General features: G+C 47.5%; 1 protein-coding gene across 6 annotated transcripts in view; it reads left to right on the top strand.

Moving 5' to 3' along the window:
- Positions 1-23,654, top strand: part of B3GAT1 (beta-1,3-glucuronyltransferase 1) — a 51,266-nt gene that overhangs the window by 14,632 nt on the left and 12,980 nt on the right. For 2 of the 6 annotated variants that reach the window (XR_014709253.1, XM_084611791.1), the window contains exons 2-5: positions 13,319-13,447; positions 16,583-16,705; positions 16,841-16,987; positions 20,351-20,859. Coding sequence is in view for 5 of the 6 variants with exons in the window: in XM_084611791.1 (XP_084467917.1) it covers positions 13,423-13,447; positions 16,583-16,705; positions 16,841-16,987; positions 20,351-20,859 (804 nt within the window). In the remaining variant the exon portion in view is untranslated. Of the gene's footprint in view, positions 1-13,318; positions 13,448-16,582; positions 16,723-16,840; positions 16,988-20,350; positions 20,860-23,654 lie in introns of all 6 variants that reach the window. The other 4 variants (XM_084611793.1, XM_084611792.1, XM_084611794.1 and 1 more) reach the window with 4 other exon arrangements.

Below are 23,654 nucleotides of genomic sequence, written 5' to 3'. Positions count from 1 at the left end.
TGCAGCTCCTTCTTCTGCCACCAGCCTGGCAGGGAGAAGGAAAACCATAATAAAAGGTGCCTTTCTACAAATAAAATGAAAGCAAAAAGTCAGTGGGATGGGTGTCAGCAGGCTCAGTTCGTACCACTTGCTGCTCGAGCAGTTGCCTGTGGTGCCCATAAGTTGTTGTGGCTACTACCGCAAAAGAACCGTAACGAGCTGCTGTGTGCATGCCATTGCCCTCTGCCAGATGCAATAGGCTCTGCACTGTTAGCAGCTGATGGGGATTCTCATGGTGCTCAAATGTTTGGGGGTGCTGTAGCTCTGGCAGTAGGAGGATCAGGGTTTGCTGTTGCCCTGTTCACAGCATGCAGCATACTGACAGTTGTGAAGCTCTAGGTGACAACAGATTTGTTACAATAGTTTAATGCCTTCAGCTCCTCTTCCCCCTCCAATTTATCTTTTAATAACACTGCCAATATTATTTTTCATCTCTGCCTCACATGCCCCGCTCACTCCACGCTTCACCCAGCAGTCCTTTCTGTCTCACCCGGACCGCTCACACAGCAACGCTCTAATGGGAAGAGACACCGTCGGCTGCAGTTAATAACTAATGTTACAGACTGAGTCATTCCTGCTATGTGGGAGTTGCAAACTGTTCAGCAAGCCAGAGCTGGGACCCCATTTTGAGGGTTAAGAGGATTGGTTCTGATTTGGGTCTGGGTCATGGGCACTCCTCAGAATGCAGTATTTAATCTATAGTGCTTTCACCTGTGGATTTCAGAGCATTTCCTAAAGCTGCCAGTGTTGTTTAGAGGTGGAGAAACTGAGGCATAGAGAGGGGAAGCCACTTGCTCAAATAGGAGTCAGTGGTAGGGCTGTGATGAAACCCAGGCCTTCCAACTCCTATCCTGGTGCCCTCTCCACTGAAAAGGCAGCATGTCTAGAACAGGTGAAAGGAAATGCTTTTTTTATACAATACGTAAGTGACTTGAGAGAATTTGCTTTTGCAGAATATTGAAATAAATCTGTGGGCATGGAGGGATTTTATGGCTCTCTCTCTCTGTTGCACACGATGGTCACTGGGGGTCTTCATCACGGCAACAAGGCTCGCACTCGGATCCTCCTTTTCAAAAAACTCCTACCCCTACCCCTTGAGTTAAAAGAAAATCTCCATTTGCAGCCTGAGGCCGGCGAGCACTTCTGGATCCACCAGTAGAGGACAATGGTTCTCCCTCTATTCCCAGCTGCCTCCTGTGCACTGGCTTATTATAAATTGAGACAAATAGCTTAGTATGTTTCATTTTGCTTTTAAAGTTCAGTCACTTACAGGAATAATATCTGCAGTGTTGAAGGGTAAGTGCTTTCAACTCTCATGCTTTAGGACATTTGCTGAGGTAAAAAGAAATTGCCCACCCAGGGTTAGTATTGCACATGAAGGGGCATTATGCAGGAGTGTACGCTTTCCAGCATTAGCCACTCTGAGAGTCTACTGACTACTATAGGAGGCAATGTTGCTTAGTGAATAGAACACTAGACTGGGACTCAGGAGACCTGGGTTCTATTCCTGGCTCTGGCAATGGTTTGCTGGGTGACTTTGCAAGTCACTGCCCTTCCTTCTGCCTCAGTTTCCCCATCTGGGAAATGGGGATGAGGTGTCAGCAAAGCACTTTGATATCCATAGATAAAAAGCACTTTGCAATATATTTTATTATTATTGCCTAGCTGGTCTCTTCTGGTAATTGAACTTGCTATGTGAGGACCTGCACTTCTCCCTCTTCAAGCCATGCTGAGTGGGAACTCGTCTAGCCTGGTTCATCTACTCTAGAGCTTCCCAGCATTTCCTGTTTTGGGACTGTTACAAGAGAAAAAGATGTGGGACCCTCCCTACCACTGAGCCATAAAGAAAGGGAGAGCGGTTGTGACCCCCTGGAACCCGCACCGAGGGGGATCGCAACCTCTCAGCTGAGAGCCCATGCCCTATTCCATTTAACTTCTGGCTGGTGCAGTCAGAGAGGTCCGTATGGGGCTGCTCAGCCTGTCTCCTCTCTCCCCTTCAGCAGCTGCCTCCTATATTTATATCTGAGGCTGGTTCTGACCAAAGGTCTGGCTTCTCTCTGGTTTCTCTATTCAAGGAGGGTCAGGTCTGCATGTGGGGAAACCTGTGGTGGCTCCAACCTGTGAAGTGAGCAGTGCTGGGTTTGTTCTGTCTCCTACCCTGAAGTGATGGATGTGGCAGTGATGGAGAAACACCTTTAGTGGTGGGAGGAGAAGGGGAATCTTCCCTTTCCAGGTCATTGTCCTCTCCCAGCAGTGCCCGCCCTTGGGTGAGTAATGGCCTGTTGCCTGCTTGGCACAGCCGTGGTAGGATGGTGACAGCCATAATAATAGTGATGTAATTTGCCTGTTGATCTGAGATGTGCCATAATTACTGCACGATTACAATATTCTTACACCACACCTTGCAGTCCCTTACACTCCCCAAGGGCTCCTCTTGCTCCTACCTACCTCACACGACCCACAGAATTTGATCTGCTCAGTTAGCATTTGTCACGTGCTCTGCCTGTCTGTCTCTCACTGATGTGATTTAGTGATGCTCCTGCCTGGCATGTCCATGGCTCCTCAAATGTCCACCCAGAACTGTGCGACCATCTCCCATCATTCTATCTGCCTCTAAACTTAATCACAGGGTGGGCTCTGCACATGACTTGTAAAAAGGATGTTGTTGGAGGTGGGAGCTGTGGTTGGGTACAGTGAATGGGGTTGTATAGCCATGAGCAGGGATAGGCGAGTTGTCATGCTCCTGGTTAGAGCTCACGTTGCTTCTGGGTTGGGGTGCTGGATGGTGCATGTGCTCACTGGCTTTCGCAGCTCAGACAGTGGAAATGTTGGCTTAACTCTGTCTCCCGCCTTCTCTCGGGCTTACCTTTCCTTGTCCTCCTGGACAGAATCCTAGAGAGAACCCTGGACCCAAAGGACAGAGCTGCACTTTGTGCATCAGGGCTGAGGTTGGTTCTCAGTCAGTATCAGTTTGGGGTAAATTACCCTCATCGTGCGTCTTTGATGCAAAAACCAGCTTGGTACAAGTCTTATTGCTCTGTCACTGACATCCGTTTCAGGACCAGTTTGCATTAGTATCTGTACAACTGCTGAATCGGGCTCACTAACTATTTGAGCCTCACAATCCTGGTCCCCAAGGTAGCTAATTAGTCTCTTCATTTTGCAGATTCATAGATTTCAAGGTCAGAAGGGAACATCAGATTATTCTAGTCTGACCTCCTGTACATCACAGGCCATAGAATTTCATCCAGTTACCCCTGCATTGAACCCAATAATCTGTATTTGGCTAAAGCATACCTTCCAGAAGTATGTTCTTGTTCTGAAGATATCAATAGATGGAGAATCTCCCACTTCCCTTGGTAGTTTGTTCCAATAGTTAACCACCTTCACTGTTAAAAATGTGTGCCCTATTTCTAACCTGAATTCGTCTGGCTTTAACTTCCAGCCTTTGGTTCTTTGTTATGCCTTTTCCCTCTCAATTAAAAAGCCACTTAGGACCCAGTATTTTGTCCCTGAGAAGGTACTTGTATACCATAATCAAGATAAAAGAAGCCGAGGTACAGGGAATCAAAGTGATTTGTCCAGGGCCATGTAGGGACCTACCAAATTCACGGCCATGAAAAACATGTCATGGACTGTGAAATCTGGTCTTTTGTGTGCTTTTACCTGATACTATACAGATTTCACGGGGGAGACCAGAGTTTCTCAAATTGGGAGTCCTGACCCAAACGGGAGTTGCGGGGTGGGGGTGGGGGTCACATGGTTATTTTAGAGGGGTCGCGGTATTGCCACCCTTACTTCTGTGTTGCCTTCAGAGCTGGGCGGCCGGAGAGCGGCGACTGTTGGTCAGGCACCCAGCTTTGAAGGCAGCACCCTGCCAACAGCAGTGCAGAAGTCAGGGTGGCCAGGCCAGGCCATACCATACCAGGCCATCCTGACTTTTGTGCTGCTGCTGGCAGCAGATCTGCCTTCAGAGTTGGTTCCCGGCCAGCAGCCACCGCTCTCCAGGCGCCCAGCTCTGAAGGCAGAGCCGTCACCAGGGGCAGCGCAGAAGTAAGGGTAGCAGTACCACAACCCTGCCTACAATAACCTCTTGCAACCCCCCTCCAACCCCCCATCCAACTCCTTTTTGGGTCAGGACCCCTACAATTACAACACCGTGAAACTTCAGATTTAAATAGCTGAAACAATGAAATTTATGATTTTTAAATTCCTATGACTGTGAAATTGACCAAAATGGACCGTGAATTTGGTAGGGCCTAGGGCCGTGGAAGGAAGCAGTGTGACAGCCAGGTGTAGGACTGGGGTAGACGCTTCAGTTGAAAATGGTCAGTCTCTCTCTGAAAGCTGGTTGAGCTGCACAGCTAGTACATCCAGTGCCAGGCACTCCGACCTAGAGTTTGACTAGGACCCAGATTTTCTCTCCCTGAACCAAGCCTGAATAGCTGGGCACAAGGGGGTTCATGTGGGGTGGGGGAGAAGGAGTCCCCTTTTTTTCAGGCCCCAGAATGGCAAAGGAGCCACTCTGCTTGGGACTGTAATAATAGCTGCTGGTGTAGCCCTGTCAGGTGGGGTGGGGGAAACAGCCTGGCCTGGTCCCCCTTGCTGCCAAGGTTGAAGGGGGCCATTCTGTGGAGCATGGCTTCTTGGTGTGCAGGGGGCATGGATTTCCTGTGTATTGGAACCCCACTGGCTCCTAGGGAGGTGGGGTCCGTCACAACCACCATGGAGAAAGAGGGGTGAGGAGAGACAAGGCAGGCAATTTAAAATGACACCACGACCCCTTGTTTCCAAGCGGGTGGGTGGGTGGGTTTATGGCTGCACTAATGGATATGGGACTGTGAGCAGGGATTGATCGCACTGTAAGTTGCTGAGTTATTGTTGGATGTTGCGCTTCTTTTTAACCCCCTCCCTTCACTGTGCCGTTTAAAAAAATCAATGCTAATCCCTTGGTCCCATTAGTGACTTGTACAGAGGTCACCTCCTGGCTCCCTCTAGCCCTCCTCTACCCCCGGACTAAACTGGGCTTGGAAGCTGAGCCATACCTTTAAAGAAACCATCCAACAGGAGTATGAGCCAGGGATCTCCTCTGGCCATAAGCTCTGGTTGGCATTGCCTGGTGCCCACCTGCCAGCTGGGTATTCTGCTGTTCTCCTGACTTCAGCCTGTTCCTCAATCCCAGCCAGACTGCAGGAATTGGTGTTTGTGACTCAGGGGGCAGCGCTGGTTCCTCTGAAGTGGTGCTGATACTATATGCCCTCAGCATGGTATCAAGAGGCGCTTTGATGCGGGAACTGGTCTTGCTCAGACATGGGGGTGGGCATTCAAGTCCCTGTGGCTCTCTCTGCATGGTAGGATGCAGTAGTTTTAACCCAAGGGTTCTAGTTGTTAAGGATTGACAATATGCTCATTTTGGAGATATCCTGCCTCCCAGAATTCCAACGCATTTTCCGTTGGATATGGCCTTCCTCTTTGTTTCCCGCCTTGATCTGTTGAGTGTGGTGTTAACAACGCTCCCATTGTCCCCAGATGCAGCCACATTTCAGTGGTACCGGCATAAAAAGCCCAACACTTTCAGAAGTGACTTGATTTTGGGTGCCTCAGTTTTTCAGTGACCAACCTGACACCCCTCAAAAGGGTCTGAGTTTTCAGAGTGCTGAGTCACCTGCCTTTTGAAAATCAGGCCTATTCTAAGGGGTCCCAGGTTGGCCACCCACAATCACTAGTCTCTTTTGGAAAATGCTTGGCCAAGGTCTGTAACGCAGCTCTGGGATCCTTCAGGATGAAGGCACCAGATAAATGCAAAGTGCTGTTAACCTGCTCCTCTGCTCACAATAGGAGAGAAGCAGGTTTCTTACTATTCTCACGTGACAGCCAAAGAGCTGCAAGGTTTCATGCTTTTTCCTTTTAAATATTATATTAGAATCAGGTTATTAATGATTTTTAAAATAGAGGAGGACTCCTTTTCTGTCTGGTTTCAATAATTAAAAATAAGTACTGACCCCTCAGATGCAGGAGCTCGCACACGGAGTTAGCAGGATGTTTTCCAGCTGACGTGCACAGTAGGGAAAGGCGTGTGTGGGAGAGATGTTCAAATGGCTCTGATTGATTGCTGAGCAGGGAAACAGGCCCTGCAGAGGTCCCTCTGCCTCTCCCAGCCACTGAGTCAAATGGCAAGGCTGTGTGGGAAGTGAGGAATTTCATCTCCATGTCTATAACTGAGAACATAATGCAGATCCATCTGGGAGATAAAACTGAGGAATGTGGAGCTCTGGGTGCAGCTCCCATCTCCTGCTGATTGGCTCATAGTCCCCAGTGTCTTTAGGTGGGCAGTGGCTCCTGGGATTGTCTGCTATCCATGAAACTGCTGAGGAGTCTGGAACCCAACACCATGGAAGGAAGGATTCTCTGGTCTCGTTTGCCCACTGGTGGGGGAGGCAGAGAACTCAGTGCCGCTTCTTAACGTGGGGAGGTTGGGGAAAGGCTGTTGCCCCCCTGTTTCCTCCATGGATCTCTCCTGCTCCCCACTGGTGACTTGCAGAGGCCCTGGCATCGTGACAGAGTGCGAGGCCCAAGCACCACTGGCAGAGCCATGCCAGCAGCACACATTCAGCCAGCAGCGGGTTGTTGGCTCAGCAGGAACTATTTGGTTTAGTCTCTATACGTCTCCTGATCTCTTGGGTCTGTGCAAGACTTGTCTCACAAGGAAAGGCACAGCAAGTTTTCAGGGGCTGGATATTAGCTGGAGGTCAGTCTCAATAATTCAATGCAAGATATCAGCAGTGACCCTGGCATGGGTAAATCTGTATAATGACAATTGCACTTTTCATCCACAGATCTCAGTGCGCTCTACAAAGGAGGTCCCATTTTACAGATGGGAAAACTGAGGCACAGAGATGAAGAGGTCATCTTGCCCAAGGTCATCTGTGGGCTAGTGGCAAAGCTAGGAATAGAATCTAGGTCTCCTGAGTCCCAGTTCACTGCTCTATCCGCTTCCCCCACCCCAAAGTGAATAAAATGGTTGTGAGAACCAAAGGCTAATTAGGGGGAGCTAGTCAAGCTTTTAGCTTGTCTGGCTGGTATCCACCCAGGTCCTTAAAGACTCTTGACCCACTTGCTTATTGCAAGAAATGTTTTTTGGTATCAATTTATAAATTTAATTAAAACTCATTAAATTAAAATCAAGAAAACATTTCACCAGAGCTAAAATGTTGTTGTTAGTTACTTTGAACCAAGAATAAAGGCCAACAGCCATCAAATCAAGGTCAAATCAATGAGTTACTCTCATCAGGAAATAAGTTAAACCATCACATTAATACTCAAAATAACCAACCCTTATAGATTTTTAAAGAGGATTCGAAGAAAATGGCTGTCAGTTTGGTTATAAATCCCAGCAAAAGAATTTGATCAATGTCAATCAAATCCTATAACTTGGAGCTGATTAAATGTCTTAATACTGAAACCAAATTATTCTCTCATGTCTGAACCACCGTCTCAGAGCCAGTTATAGAGCTGCCTTCTTGGAGTTCTATTCCTGTGCTGTGGCTAACCCTTTCCTCCCACCAAGAGAGCTATTAGCAATACAGACCTGAACAGAATAGCATCACTTTGACAACTCTTGTTTACCAGAAATTCCAGGTGACAATATCAAATCCCTGAGGACTTTTAAACATAGAACACAGAACAGACTGAAACTAATAGTTCTTATATCTAGGGCCATTTTGGCCAGGGAACTTCTCCTGGGGCCTTCCCTGTGTGGACTTCAGGAGTGCTCACACACCCATGCATGTGCATTGCTACACTTCCACACCGTAACCTTAGAGAATCTAAACCAGAGGTTCTCAAACTGGGGGTCATGTCCCCTTAGCGGGTCGCAAGGTTTTATGTGGGGGGTTGCGAGCTGTCAGGCTCCACCCCTAAGCCCGCTTCACCTCCAGCATTTATAATAGTGTTAAATATCTATAAAAAAAAAAAGTGTTTTTTAATTTATAAGGGGGGGGGTGTCACACTTAGAGGCTTGCTATGTGAAAGGGGTCACCAATATAAAAGTTTGAGAACCACTGATCTAAACAGACTGGGGCGACTCCCAGCTAATAAAAACAAAGGACAGCAGTGGGAAAAAGGAAAGATACTGAAGATAAATGGGGATTTGCGAACTCTTCAGCTAGAAGTCTTCTGGACTCTCATGGGGTAGGAGTTGGAACTATAGGCAAGGAGCCAGACAGTACTATTGTGCTAGAACAGCAGTCCTTGCTAACAAACCTTCAGGAGCTGGGAGGTTGGTGAGAGGCTGGCAAAACCTGTTGGTTCCCGTCTTGACTCCTCTCCCCCAAGATGTCCAGGTCTTGGAGATTCAGAAGCACTGTCATCAGTTTCAGAAAGTCTGACATAAAAAAAATCTCATAAATATAGCTGATTGCTAAGGTTTTTACCAGCAACCAGTACTCAACATTCACCCATCAGCAACATTAAAAATAAGTTGAACTTATGATTAAAGTCATTGTTCTTTTTCCAAACAAGACAATTTACAGTAATCTTTCTATTTGGAAGTGGGCTATAAATCAAACAACGTATCTTCTGGAATTTTCATCTTGATAGAGAAAAGTTACTTTAAACCCCATCAAAATGAAACTCATTTAAAACACAAAATATTTTAACATTTATCTAAAGTCTGTATTCCTGTATATGTTATTTCTTACTCTCAGTAAAATTATAGGAACAGGTAGAGTGGTCCATCTCATGTCAAAATATACCAAGTAAATATCCTTAAATCAAACTCTGATAAGTTTGATTTAAGGATATGGGGGGGAGGGATAGCTCAGTGGTTTGAGCGTTGGCCTGCTATACCCAGGGTTGTGAGTTCAATCCTTGAGGGGGCCATTTAGGGGTCTGGGGCAAAAACTGGGGATTGGTCCTGCTTTGAGCAGGGGGTTGGACTAGATGACCTCCTGAGGTCCCTTCCAACCCTGATATTCTATGATTCTAAGTTCCCATGTAGACTTCTGACTTTGCCTATCTATATGTTTTGATTACTATTGATGGAAATCTTTTTTGTTGGTTTGCGTGTGTACAGTGAAATCAAAATTTATTGACATTTACAGAGAAAAATCGAGATCTTCCAAGCCTAAATATAAAGCATGGCCGGACTGGGTGAGAGGAGGGGTCTATATAGTCTAGCATCCTGTCTCCAACAGTGGCCAGTACCAGCTGCTTCTGAGATGGTGCAAGAAACCCTGCAGTGCCAATTTATGGGATAGCTGGCCCCTGGGAAAGTTCCTTCCTGATCCCTGTAAATTAGAGGTTGGCTTAAGCCCTGAAGCTTAAGGGTTGATATCCCTCCTAAAATTCTTCTTTTTAAAAAAATATTTTATAAATCTGGATAGTCGTCTTATCCATATACACAACTAATCCTTTTTGAATCCTGCTAAATTCTTGGTCTCAGTGGTGTCCTGTGGCAATGAGATTGCATTGTGCAATGTATGAACAGGTGTTTCCATAGATCAATTTTGAATTTGTCACCTTTACATTTAATTGAATATCCCCTTTTTCTTATAATAAAAGAATTGGGTGAATTGAAGTTGCCAATCCACCTTGTCTATGCTAGTCATCACAGCACAGGGCTGGGAGTTGGGGCCCCACATACCCAATGCATCGCGGTCGCTGCCTGCAGCACCCCTTAATATTTTACTTCTGGGCTCCCAATACAGCTCTGGGGCTGCTTCTCAACCCCCAGCCTCTCTGCTATTCGAGCCTGGGTCCCTCTCCCCAGTTCAGACATAGTATCTCAGTTCTGTCCTGCAATCCACCCTACTTCTCCAGTCCTGGTCTCCCAGCACAGATCTGATCCACTTCATCCCTGGCCAACAGCCTCTCCTGCTATTCCAGTCTTGGGCTCCTTTCCACAACTCAGCTGGTGTTTCTCAGTCTTGCCCTACAGAAAACTCTGCTAATCCAGCATGGGACCCCTCCTGAGCCACGTCTACACATTCATGGCCAGCTCTGTGTGTTTTGTGATGTGGACAATACGAGAGCAAGCAGGTAGAGATCCCCACAGCGGTTTTATTTGGGATGCGAGAGAGGTTGTGCACCTGGGTTTCCAATGGCAAAGGGCAAAGAATTACGACAACTCTTTATACAGTGCCCAGGCCACCTTTGGGCAAGATGGTAGACGTGATCCCTGCCCTGAGGAGCATCAAATCGAAATAGGCAGCATAGATAGTTGAGGGGCTATAACAGAAAGCCAAGGACAGAGTAGTGGTGATTAGCATCGTCACAGTATTATCCTGTTAGTTAAATGTGTCGGTGCCATGTCTTACCATTTTGCTCAGGGCCAGGGTTCCCTTCTTCATGCTGCGTGGTAAAATTACTCTGGAAGCAGTTTCAGTGAAATCAGTGGGCTTACGCGTGGCTTAAGGTACTACTTGCTAGGCCCCATATCAGCACAGCACTTACTTTAAACATTGGCTTAAGTGCTTTGGTGAATATGTGTAGACTCAAGCATGTGCTTCGCTGAATCAGGGCCATTATAAGTAAGTGTGTGTGCCTTGTTGTGCTACCAGTTGTCTGAGGTGAGTGTTCAGGTTTATAGAGATGATGATGGAAAACCTCACCATTGATCTTGGGCCGCTGGTTCAACATCATAGACTTCTGGCCCATTGGAATAAGTTGTAGCTGTTTAGCTATTGTGGTTGAATTTGTTTTTCTGCTGGACAGCAGAGCAGCAAGCTGTGAGTAATAGATCATTTGAATCGCTTGACCTGCTTCTAATTCTTGAGTTGATTTGAGCTTTGCTTCCTGCATTGTGGTACATTAGCTCAAGCCTGGGTGCTCCATTACACGCCCTCCTGGGATCATTGTAGTACTGAGTTCCCCATCCCCTATCCCACACTCAGGAGAGTCTGAGGTTAAAACTGGCAGCTCTGATTAACCCCCCCATGTGCTTATTTTTATGCACTGGCTCTGAGTCCTTTAAAAGAAAGCATGCCCATTCTGTTCTGCTTAATAACTGCACAGTAATTAGATTCACAATTCTGTTACTGTACTTATAATCACCACCATTAATGTTATGGGGGTTTAGGCAGTAATGGCTTACAGAGTAATTAATGAGCAAGAGGTTTTATTGCTACCTTTATTTTTAGATTGTGTTTTACGGGCCATCTCTGCCAAATGCAAAAATCTCAAATGAAACATCTTCCAGCGACGTTCCCTGCTCCCCTTTTCCCAGTTCTCCCCAATAACCAAACCTGGACTCATCAGGAACTACCTGTTTGATAGCCAATTATCTATATTTCCTGTGTGTTGTCCAGTAGTTAAAGCAATGAGCTGGGCATCGGAGCTGTTTGCAGCTCTGTTACTGACTTGCTGTGTGACCTTGGGCAAATCTCTTAACTGCTATGTGCCTTGGTTATTCCATTTATAAAATGGGAATAATAGTGCTTCTCTAGAGCAGCAGGTGTTGTGAAGCTTAGTTTGCTAATGTCTATGTAGCATTTTTGAGATCCTTGGATAAATTATACTATTGAAAGGGAAGAATTTATTCTCATGTCATCTTCTGGACTAAAGCTGGATCTTTGGGCTTAAAGTTTATATCTTTGGGCTCCGTCCAGTCCTGCTGAGTTGCAGCATTTTAGTGCCAAATGTGTGATGTAGTGTGATGTTCAACTCCATTGAAGTTTGTGGGTCAGTTCCTATTGTGCAGCTCCCATTGAAACCATGGGGAGTTTTATCAGTGAAACTGGTCCATTTGCAGTTACACCAATCAGTGAATGTGGTCCATGGAAATTAGAACTGGGAATTACCTTCTAATTTGCCTAATTCATCCCCCAAAGTCATTTTCCATACAAGACAGGAGACTCAAAAAACGTCAATGTAACTTAAAATGTTATTTGGTGGCAGGGAATTCAGCTCACCTTTGGCCCCAAATGCAAGTTTTGTAAGAAAAGTTATCTTTCAAACTATCCTGTGAATAGAAGTGGTTTGGGTGGAATATAGTGCCTAGCACTGTACAGTGCACCTTCTGGGCCAGCATCCTGTCTGTAACGGTGGCCAGAACCCTACAATGTCAGTTATGGGATAACCTGACCCCAGGGCAAGTTCCTTTCTGATTCCTAGTTGTTAGATGTTTTGGTTCATGCCCTGAAGGATGAGGGTTTGTATTACTTCCCAAGCTTTTTGTTTTTGTTTTTAAAAATATATATTATTGTAATTCTGGCTCATCATCTTATTCAGATAAATATCCAGTCAGTTTTTCAGTCCTGCCAACCTCTTGGCTTCAGTGATGTCTTGCAGCAATAAATGATTTGAATATTTACATAAATTCAATTAAAATGTTTTTATATTAATTTCCTATAAATGTTCCCCCATGCAAACCAGGAAACCCAAACACCACAGCATTAGGGCTGTGCATGAAAAACAGATGATGAAACTGACTATAAGCCAAATTGCAAATCAAAGCAGCCTTGTTTCAAAAGATAAATGACAAAGCTGATGTCAGGTAAACTCAATATTTAAAAAAAAAAATTCTTTCAGTGTTTGTTCATCCTTCAGTATTGTAATGTACTGACTGTGCACTGCTGCTCCCTACTGAATGGAATAAGAACTACTTCACTGTGTGTCATAGTCATGCTTGCAGTGAATCAAAATGCATTTCTGGGAAAGAAAGGCTTTTCAGCCTGAAAGAAACACTTGTGTTTTGTTTGAAATTTTTTGCCCCAAAAAGCTAATTTTTTGTTTTGTTCTGAGTTGAAAATTTGTTTCATTTTAGTTTTCAAAAACCCAAAGAGCAATATTTTATCTTCATTTTTCACAGTGAGGGTGGAAAACCCACTTTCTCTTCTCCCCTCCCCTCTTTAGTAGAAGGATGTAAAAGGGAAAGGGTGGGGGGGAACCCAAACCTAAAACTGAAAACCAAAAGGAAACAAATTTCTATTTTGAACTTTCATTGAAAAATAAAACTATTCCATGGAAAAATTTCAGCTGACATGAAAAATGGTCATTTCTTTTGAAAACTAATGTTGTGGTTTTGACGAGCCTGCTGCCAACTAATAATGGAGAGCATCCTTCAGCTCAAGTAGCCTGGGCCTCTTTGGGGGTGCCGAAGCCTCGTGCTTTAGGAGCAGCAGATTCTGAATCACTTCCAGCTGTTTCCATGAGGTGCCATGTGGCCCTAGCGTACAGCACGACAACCACTGCGCAGCATTGGAAGGCACTGGATTGGTTAAAACGTGTGGATCACAGTTGATACATGCAGCAGAGTGAATTTCACCTTGTGTTTTTCCAGAGTCCAGTGGGCAATATGGCAGTGTCACGTCCTGGTGGCCATGAGGAGCCTTGTTTAAATCCAATGCTCACGCCATTTCCAACTGTCCCAGATGAATTCATATAATGTCCTTCTCTCAGACTTCACAAGGTAGTCTATAAAATCAAATTACTTGAATAGTACTGAGCAAATGTCTTCCCTGTAGAATGAAAGACAGGGAGTGTTTTGAATGTTGGCAGGCAGCTGAGCCCACAGAAATGTGGCATAAAGGCTACAAGTTGGTAGCCCAAAGGGACCTGTCCAGAAGTGGGTACCCAGCCATCACTGCTCTTCAGTGGGGGAGTAGTGAATATTGTCTGACTGCGCCCCTCCAACTTGGTTTTCTGAATCTGAATGATAAACATTAGCTGGGGAATTCCTCCAGCAGGTGGATTCTTTCATTCCTGTGTCAACCCATTGGCTAAAGGGAAGGAAGCAGAAGCAGGCTGGCCCAGAGGCTCATCCTTCCCTAAACCTAGTGAGGCTTGGGGTACCCAACCAGAGCAGTGGTGCATTCTTCTTGCTCTGCTCTGCCCTGCACGTGGCTATCCCATTCTAGGATGACCATTTCTTCACTATCCTCTGGTCCTGTTATGCCCTTTCCAGCCTGCAGTCCTATTATTATTTTGGTGATGCCTAGGAATCTCAACCAAGGATCAGGGCCCCATTGTGGCAGGTACTGTCCTGACAAGAGACCTGCTCCCATGTGGATGCACCTTCTAAGGCTAGAGCACTGAATTCTGAGGCGCCTGCCTTTTGCCAACTGCTGTCCATTGGCTCTCAGAAGCTCCTTAGTGTGTCCGTTTCTCCTCCAGCTTTCCAGTGGTACCAGCTGTTGCTCAGTGCATTCACAACATAGGTACTCTACTAAGCAAGGAGTTCAGTCCCTTGAGAGCCGCACACCACAGGAGCTGTCCATTGGATATGTCCCGTGGAGAGACTTTAAGGTTGTATTCCGAAGAGCAGATGCTTTGGCTATGTAAGTGGGTGCAGGTCTTAGGGTTAATGACCCCGGAGCTCTCTTCCCTGTGTTCAGGAAACCACCAGGGCAAGAGGATGAGGCCAGTTGGGATAAGACTTGATCTCCCCAAGGTGCTGTCTGCGCGGGGAGACTGCCAGGACCCTGTCTGGCTTAGGAGCCAGCCTCTGCTTGTGTGAAAGGGAGATCCTTGCTGGCAAGAAGCCTCCCTTTGTCCCTGGTGTATGTTGTCTGGGCAAAGCTGCTCTCTCTGGTGCTGAGAAATCTAAGCTGAAGGAAGCACTCACTCTCTGAGCAACTAGGAACGTGTTTGGCCACAAAAGCGCCTCCTGGACTCCACCTTGGAACCGGTTGTGAAAGCCTTTTCCTGTTGGTTTATGATGATGGGGCAATGGGAAGCTTGATTCCAATAGATGAGATCCTCCACCACTGGCTGCAGCTTTCCTGATCCTTCACAGGCCCCCTGAGTGTTATTGGGCTCTGTCCTTTTCCTAATATATCTACTACCGGGCTAGGTGATGACTTTGATTATACAGAATGCGTCCTGTGATAAGATGCTTGAATGAGGCCTAGTGTGTGTGCCATAAGCCCTCAGAAGGGCATGGTACTTTGACAGAATGGACCTGCAGATCAGACCAAATTGTTCAGGACACTGCAACATCTTTGGAATGTACAATAGCACATGTCCCACCAATGAGAAATCTTTGGATGTGCAGTTTATAGCGTGTATACAAGCATCTGTAGATATCCTAATGTCCCAGCACAGTGTGTGTGTTTGCGGGGGGGACGGGACAGATGACTCCCCTTCAACCTAAGAAGTGAGCAAAGTGAGGGCTCCAGAGTACAACAATGAAGGAGAAAAAGACAAATCAGAGGTTTTGCTATGTAGGCAACTATTTTCCTGAACCCAGGGCAACTCACCCTGTATCAGATCCTCCCCCGCCTTTGGCTAGGATATTCCCTGGGTGCCCCCTTGTCACCTGCAATGCAGGGCTTTGTGTGGCTGGCTAAGCCATTCCCCCCAGGGAGCAAGTGCACTAAACCGCTTTCTGTGTTTGCAAACTGTCCACCCTGCATGTGCCGGCTAAGTGCTGTACACTGCTTGCCAAGATAACACCCAGATAAAATACAGTCTGCTTAAAACTTGTGTGTGCTTCTATTGAATCAGACTAAGCCAGTGTGGCAGCTTAATATACTTCAGTCCTGGCAGTTCAGAGAGGGAAGAAATGAATGCAGAGCAAGTCTGCAGGAGACCGGAGGCTGTGGGAATAGGTTCCTCCAGGTGGCCGAAATGGGAGTTGGAGGGGTTAGGCGATTTGCACTGGGGTTGTTCTAGGGACATGTGCAGAGTAACCCATGGCATTGCAGCAACCTCCCCAATAGCATTTGAATGAAGATCTCCCATCAGATGGGGGTAGCACTGGATTCTTTGCCAAGCCCTCCACCTGGCAGAGAGCAGTGCAGTTCAGTGGTCAGAGCACAGGACTGGGAACCAGCTCCTGCATTCTAAGCTTGCCTCTACCGCTGGTTTATATGTTGGGAAAGTCACTTAATCACTCTGGGTCTCTGCTTCCCTGCCTGTACAATGGGAGCAGCACCTCAGAGGCGGCTCCTGAGGCTTGCTTAGTGACAAGAGATGCTCTGAAGATGTAAAGGTCTAGTTATTGTCCCCTCCAAACTGGCTAGTGCCTCCCACTGGCTAGGGTACTCCCGTATTTCTCCTTTCTTCTGTGTAAAGCTGGGAACAGTTACCATACAGGGGAGCAGAATGTTGGCCTTTTTCTCACTGGCCAGGCCCTGCTGCTTGGGCCTTTTAGAGTTTGCTAGTAGCAAAGCAGATTGCAAATCTGCAGAGGTCAGAACGTGATGTGGCTGTTTACAGCTCATGGAGGCTGATGTATTGCTGCAGGGCTCCTGTGGGAGAGCAAGAGGCTAATGCAGGCCACAAAGGCAGGTGCCATATGCTGGATATGCTCTGGGATCCATACACACAGCTATTTGCCTAAAGCTCATGCCCAGGTGCCCATTTCTCACCTGGGGGAGGGCTCAGAGGCACTACACTTCTTGGAAACCGGAGCTTGCTTGGCTGTTCTGGGGCATGGGAAATGCAAAGCCCTGAACACCCAGACAACTCTTTTCCTGCCTCCCTGGCAGCTCCTCAGGCTCCTTCCTCCCAGGGAGGACTTGTTAGCACCAGGGTGGTGTCCCTGAAGGGCAGCTGTTCCCAGAGCTTCTCTCTGCCTATTCTCCTTTACTTTGTGTTTCAGGCTTCCTTCCTGATGGGTTCCTGAAGCTCCCACCAGTGGCTCAGGCTACGCCCCGTGAAAGCACTCCCTGCGTGGCCTCCAGCCCGTGCAGCCGTTGCGTCTCCGAACCTGCTTCTGCAATGGGTGGGTTGTGAGCACTGGTAAGACCTGCGAGCCGTGTTGCCTTTGCTGCTCTCTCTCTGTCCTTGTTCCTTCTTGCCCATTTATTTCTGTTCTCCATGTGCTCTGCTGTTCTGTCTCTGGGGTTTTCGCTGTCAGGTAATGAGGAGCTGTGGGTCCAGTCAGTCTTGGAGATGCCGAAGAGAAGAGACATCCTGGCTATCGTGCTGATAGTTCTGCCCTGGACGCTGTTAATCACCGTCTGGCACCAGAGCACCATTGCTCCGCTGCTTGCAGTGCACAAGGGTGAGAGAAACTGACCAGCCCATGCCACATCCCCATGTCTCATTCCATCCCTTTCATGACAGCCATGCTCATCTCCACCTGTGGCCCATGCTCAGGCAGCAGCCTCCCCTACTCTGTTACAGGGAAAGCCCAGAGCTTGGGGGGTTCTTGCTAAGCGTCAGATCCTGTGGCTTGGAAGCTGGGCAGTTTACTGTTGGGAACTGGAGAGCTCCCGTGGTCATAAATATACAGTTTGTAAGACAGAGCCTTAAAAGAAGATGTGGACCAATGCCCAATGGCTGTGTTTCCTACTCATCACTGTGTCTCCTGTTGGAGAGTGGAAAGAGGAAATCCCTTCTGATGGTCCCTGCAGAAGTTCATCCTGTAGAAGCTAATGACACATTTTGCAATAAAAACAGTAGCCGAAGCAATGCTGATAAATGCAACAGAAAATATCCTCCAGGGCGTCCAAACAAGCTGGGTAAAGAGCAGTGGACTAGAAGGGGGACGCTGGGTAGTGCATTCCTGAGTCAAGGGCCTTTGGCTGAGAGGCATAGGTCTGGGGAGAGGGAGCTCAGGACTTCCTGCTTGTCTCCCCATCTGGATTAGAACTTCAGGAGAGAGGCAGCCTCTAAATTACCGAGCACCCAAGCCATACAGTGGAATTCTGGTCTGGAGTAGCTGAGATCAGATGTGGGTGGATGGTTCTGAGGTGGTGAATTTTTGCTCTGTTGTCAGAGTGGCACCAATGTCCAAGGAGCACAAGCAGCGTCGGGAAGATGCCGCCTTGCCCAGCACATTTGCCAGTATCCCCTCTCTGCCTTTTCCTTGGGCCCTGCTGTCTCTTGGGTTCTATCTTGGAGAGGAGCACCGGTGTATTTGTAGGGAGGGAGCTAAGCTCTGTTTCCCCATCTCTTGCCGATGTTCTAAACTCTCTTCCCCTTACCTCTCACTGTCCACCAGGTCCCCTTCTCCCCTCTCAATTTGGTGTGGCTTTGCCTTACTCTCTACCTGTAGTCTGATGTGCTATTTAAATCTGGCAGCAGCTCTAAGACCTTTTGAGTGGCTTCACCTCCTCCCCTCTATGAACTGTAGGAGAAGGGCTCTTCTGTATTACTCTGCCACAGAACTGGCTCAGGACAGCTCTGAGAGAAGTTATAGTTCTGCCCCCATCTCGAGAGGTCCCCCTCACCCCGAGAGGTTCAGGTGGGTGAGAGCTCTCCCCACGAACCTGGAGGAGTGCATTGCAACAAAGAGGAGCATACTGGAATTGAAAGGCGAGTGTGTTGATGCTATTAAAGGAAAATGGAGTTCCGTCTCCTCATCCCTCCAGGCTCAGCTCAGTGCCCTGGAAGGTAGGAGACACTTCTATAAATGAACAGTGACCTGCAAGGTAGAAGGGCAGCCTTGAGTGTATGATACAAAACTGGGAATGGGTCCTGTTTCCCAGCCCAACTTCTGACTCACTGGCACACCCTGGGCAAAACGCTTCCATGCTCTGTACCTCAGTTTCCTCATCTGTACAATGGGGATGAAGACATTGGTGTGCCTGAGAAGGGTGTGCAGGATAAATCCATTCATATTTGTAAAGTAGCTTTGAGAGACTTGAGTGGGAGGTGCCAGAGATGAGAAGAGCAAATTAGTGTTGGCCAGCATGGTATGTGAGGAGTGGAAGTGCCAGAGGATTTAAAGCTAAGGTCTTGACCAACGAACCCATGCGTCCTGGCCAAGTTCCACTCTGTCTAATTATGTTCTGCCTCTGTGCTATCAAATACAGTTCACAGTTTATTCAGGGTGCGAATTGCTTCCCGTGTTTCAGATTTCTAGACTGCTAGGCTGTGCACAGTGGAGGCAATTTATCTTAGAAAGGGCCTGATCCTGGCAGGTACTGAACTGTCCGTCAGTTTTCAGTGGCGCTGGGGATGATCAGCTACTTGACATATTGGGTCTTAAGTCACTTGTGGTGTTTACCCCCAATATCCAGGTTGATGGGTGATGCAGAATAACATAGAAGAGTATGCCAAGAATGTAGGAATTGTTCTAGTGGGTCAGACTTATGGTCCATCTACTCCTGTATCCTTTTGTCCTCTGGTACTTGCCACTGTTGGGAAGTGTCAAAACCCCATATTACACTATTATCACATGCCCTGCAGACAATGCTTGGCTTATGTCCTGGACCATAAGTGTTGATATCTCTCATTAAGTTTGATCATCCCTAGTGTAATTATAGATTATGCTCTTAATGGTACTGATGAGAGGGCTGCAGTGCCCTGGAAATGGCAAACATGGGTAGGCTTGGAAGGATTTTATTTTTATTGGTAAACGTCAGTTTTGTTGTGTGCATGCAAGCAGACAAAAGGTTTCCATCCGTAATAATCAAAATGTACAGGGAGGCAAAGTAAGAAAAATGCTGCTTAAAAAATTGTTTGAGGTTGAGTTAAGGATATTTACTTTGTGTATTAAGACGTGATGCCAACAATATACCAACAAATCTGTCAAAATTTATAAAAAAAGTACAAATCGAAATCAGCAAAGCCTACATGTGAAGGTTTATCTCGTCTTAGCCAATATAGAGGGAAACTCTTGGCAAGGGATTCTGAAGTCCTGGTCGTTTGTACTCGTTGCAAGAGTTGTGGTGTTTGTATCTGTAACATCCTGCATATATCCCTGCAAGATTCCTGACCAGGACTTTGGAACAGCCAAATAAGAGATTGCCTCAAAAGACCCTAGGCCCCACCTGGAAGGTTAGTCAGAGCTGTGTGAACACTTGTGATGTGACTAGGTGACATATTTCAAGATCTCAGCTCAGTGCCTGGATTTAAGGAGCACCTCCTAAATGGGATACAATGTTACCCTGGCCAAATCCCAACGGAAGCCAATTCCATTGTGCTGACCCATATTGTCTCTGGAGCTCCCACTGGTTATGGTATTCTTCACTTGCTGTCCTGAGCTGTTGCTATGCATTTGTGCACAGCTGCAGAGTCCTGCCCCGGGGCATGGAATACAAAGTACTTTGGAATCCTTTGGGGTTGGAAGGTGCTGTATTAGTGTCAGAGTACCTGTTATTCTACACCCGTATGTCGCACTTGATTGTTGTATCTTTGGGCCTTCAAAGCTTGCTGTTCTGAGCAGTTCCCTCCTGCTAGCCTGGAGCTGTCAGAACTTTGCCCATGTGGCTAGTTCACCAGCTGCCATCTCTGTCTTATGGGTTCTTTGTTTCTTGCAAAAGGCCTCAGTTTTCCAGCTTGTCTCCTTTGCTCTCAGACCAAGAGGGTGACCTCCCCTACTACCAAGCTGCCTGCTGGCTTTGCCGAGGGAGTGGTGTAGAGGAAACTGTTAGAGGACTGACTGTATGTGTTTTCTTTCTCTCATGCCCTTGTGCAGATGAGGGTGGCGACGCCAGGCGTGATCTGGCCCAAGGCTCGGACTCCAAGGAGTACTGCCTGTCAGACCGCGACATTGTGGAGGTGGTGAGGACAGAGTACGTTTACACCCGCCCGCCCCCATGGTCGGACACCCTCCCTACCATCCACATCATCACCCCCACCTACAGTCGGCCGGTGCAAAAGGCGGAACTGACGCGTCTGGCCAACACCCTCTTGCATGTGCCCAACCTGCACTGGATCCTGGTGGAGGACTCTCAGAGGCGCACCCCCCTCGTCACCCGGCTGCTGCGGGACACGGGGCTGAACTACACCCACCTCAATGTGGAGACGCCCCGCAACTACAAGCTGCGGGGAGACATGAGGGACCCCAGGATCCCCCGCGGGACCATGCAGAGGAACCTGGCCCTGCGGTGGCTGAGAGAGACCTTTAACAAAAACAGCAGCCAACCTGGGATTGTTTACTTCGCTGACGACGATAACACCTACAGCCTGGAGCTCTTCGAGGAGGTAAGATGCAAGCAGGGCCTGCTCAGCTGGTTACGCTCCCCTCCATCCCCATTCCCTGAGCTTGCAGGCCTCCGCACAGGTCCCCGGAGGCCAAGCACAGGAGCATCCATAACAACATTACTGCTTGCAGCACAGAGTAACAAGGCACTTGGTGTCAGTGACGTACTCCAGCCAGCAGGTAACACGGTTACACACTCTCCTGAGCCCAAGGCCTGTCATCGCCACTTAGTTTAAGTAAAATACACCCCTAAAGCAATGTCATTTAAACCACCTCTCAGCATGCTCTGGCGCCCGGGCACCAGGCAGTGAAAATGGGGCACATTTCCTAATGTCAAAGGGACCACGGGAAAAGTAGTGCAGACCCCACATTAGGGTGAGGGGTCTATGGATGGGGGAGGGGGTATGGGCATTGCTGTTTGTGCCAGTTGCAGAGCCCATCATTTTGGATTCATTGTGACCCTCAGTTACCACTTCCTTCCAATGAGCCCCAGGTCTATGCTGCCCCCTTGTATGAACTCCCTGCTCCCATCATTCCCCTTTAGCCGGTCTGCTTCATTGATTTCTGTGGGAATGGTGGGCAGCACCACATGGCAGCATTGATCCTCTGGCAGGATCAGGCCCTTAATTGTCTTAAATGGAAAGCTCTCTGGCATCATCTAAGCTGTTCAGGGTAGAGCCATCTGGCTGGCTCCTCCAGTCCTCTCTTTCTCCACTTTGTAAAGCTGTAGAAGTATGAGTTATGGTTGCTTCTCGCTTAATTAGTACTGTCTGGAAATGCATCCACTGTGAAACCTTCATTGGGTCTCTCTGGGCCTAAGCATAGGTGAGTGTGCATGTGAGAGACAGGTCTGGATGGCGGTAATATACCCTCTAATGTCCTTAAAACAGTGACTGTGTTAGAGATGGCTCACAGGGCTGGAAGGTAGCTATTGCAAGTTAAGGGCAGCTGTGGAATGAATAGGTTCAGCAAAGGAATAAGGAGCAATGGGTTTACTGCAGTGTGATCCAAGGCGATAGGCTCAAGGGATGATGGTGACATCTTAAACTATGGCACAAGACAGGAGTTCCAAGAATGCACCTAGGGCTTGACCCTGCAACCTTTACTCATGCGAGTAATTGAGCTGAAGCTAACGGGACTATTCTCATGAGTAAGGGCTGGAGGATGGGCTTGTGGTTCAAGTCCAGGACTGGGACACGAGATATGTTGAAGCAGGTTTCAAATAACTGGGACTTGCATGACCCAGGTCTAGTTTGAATGGTCTCTACATTCCCATTCAGTTTGGGAACAGCTTTCACTGCCTGCGACCAGCCTATAAATATCCCTTCCTAGATAGCTGTGTAGGAGTCCTTGCACCTCACCCAGTCGGCATGTATTGGACAATGCTTTCACTTGTTGGGCTGCAGCATGCTCTCTTGGTCAGTGGGGGCGAAGTTCCCCCCTGTACAGAGCACCAGCACAACTGCCACTTGCATCCCACCAAAGTCCTGGCAATAGGACTTACATGGCTTTGTGCTTCCGTATGCTTTACGGGGGAATTTAGCCCTGACCCTGTACCTAGGGCATCTTCCCCAGATCACACTCCATTTGGCTTGTACCATCCTACTTCAGGCATCATTGGGCTTTCCCTTGTTTCCTCACTGTTTGCTTGCCCCCACCTCAGTGCCTTTATTACTTAAATTCTGTCTCTGGCAAGAGCCTGCTCTGCATAGATCCCTCTGGGTAAATAGAGCCCTTTCAACGTTCTCTGAACAAAGTCAGGCAGTACAATGGTTGCCCTTGCAGGACATCTTGTTCAGAGACGCACTGTGCGATTGTCTCCCCAGGCTGCCGCACATGCATGGAAAGCAGGCGTTTGTCAATACTTGTTTGTTCTGAAGAGCGTAACCCTTCAGATTCTGCCACTGAGTTGACTAAACCTAGGCTGTAAACATGCAAGCAGTGCTCGCCTCTGGGGCTGCTGATTTGCAGCATCCAGAGACAAATGGGCTCCCAGGTTTTTCTAATTCAGCTCAGGGAGACAGCTAAAATCTCATCCTTGATGTCTTCCACTGTTTCCTTCCAGAAGTGGCTTTGAGAGGGGACTGAATTTATCTGAGTCCTTTCGTAATTTCTCTTCCCATCATGTCTGTTCTGCGTGTTTGTGTGTGTACATGTGCAATCATGCTCATCTAGATGTTACAGAAGATAAGCATCAAACCTGGTCTGATCTGTAGTGCACCTCCCTCTGGGCCTTGCCTGTAGATGTGCGAACCTAATCTCAACTGGGAGGCATCACTCTCTTTTTCAAGAGATGCTGCTGAATTGAACCTCAAAAGGTTCTATTCACAGTGTATTATACCACCCAACAATGATGCTACTTTCATTGAAGTGAAGGCTCGTGAGAGTCCAGAGGAGAGCAACAAAAATGATAAAAGGTTTAGAAAACCAGACCTGTGAGGAAAGGTTTAAAAAAAAAACCAAAACCCTGGCCATGTTTAGTCTTGAGCAAAGAAGACTGAAGGGGGGACGTAAGTCTTCCAATACGTTAAGGGTTGTTATAAAGAGGACAGTGATTGCTGATCTTCATGTCCACTAAAAGTATGACAAGAAGTAATGGGGTTATTTTGCAGCCAGGGAGATTTAGGTTAGATATTAGGAAAAACTTGCTAACTATACCAGTAGTTAAGGGCTGGAATAGGTTTCCAAGGGAGGTTGTGGAATCCCCGTCATTGGAGGTTTCTGCTAAGAACAGGCTGGCCAAACACCTGTCGGGGTGGTCTAGGTTTACTTGGTCCTGCCTCAGTGTGGGGAGCTG

This window comes from Lepidochelys olivacea (genome assembly GCF_965140295.1).
Source record: "Lepidochelys olivacea isolate rLepOli2 genome assembly, chromosome: 22".
NCBI lineage: Eukaryota > Metazoa > Chordata > Testudines > Cheloniidae > Lepidochelys > Lepidochelys olivacea.
The sequence above is the reverse complement of the archived record's forward strand: the minus strand, read 5'-3'. Positions and strand labels throughout refer to the sequence as shown.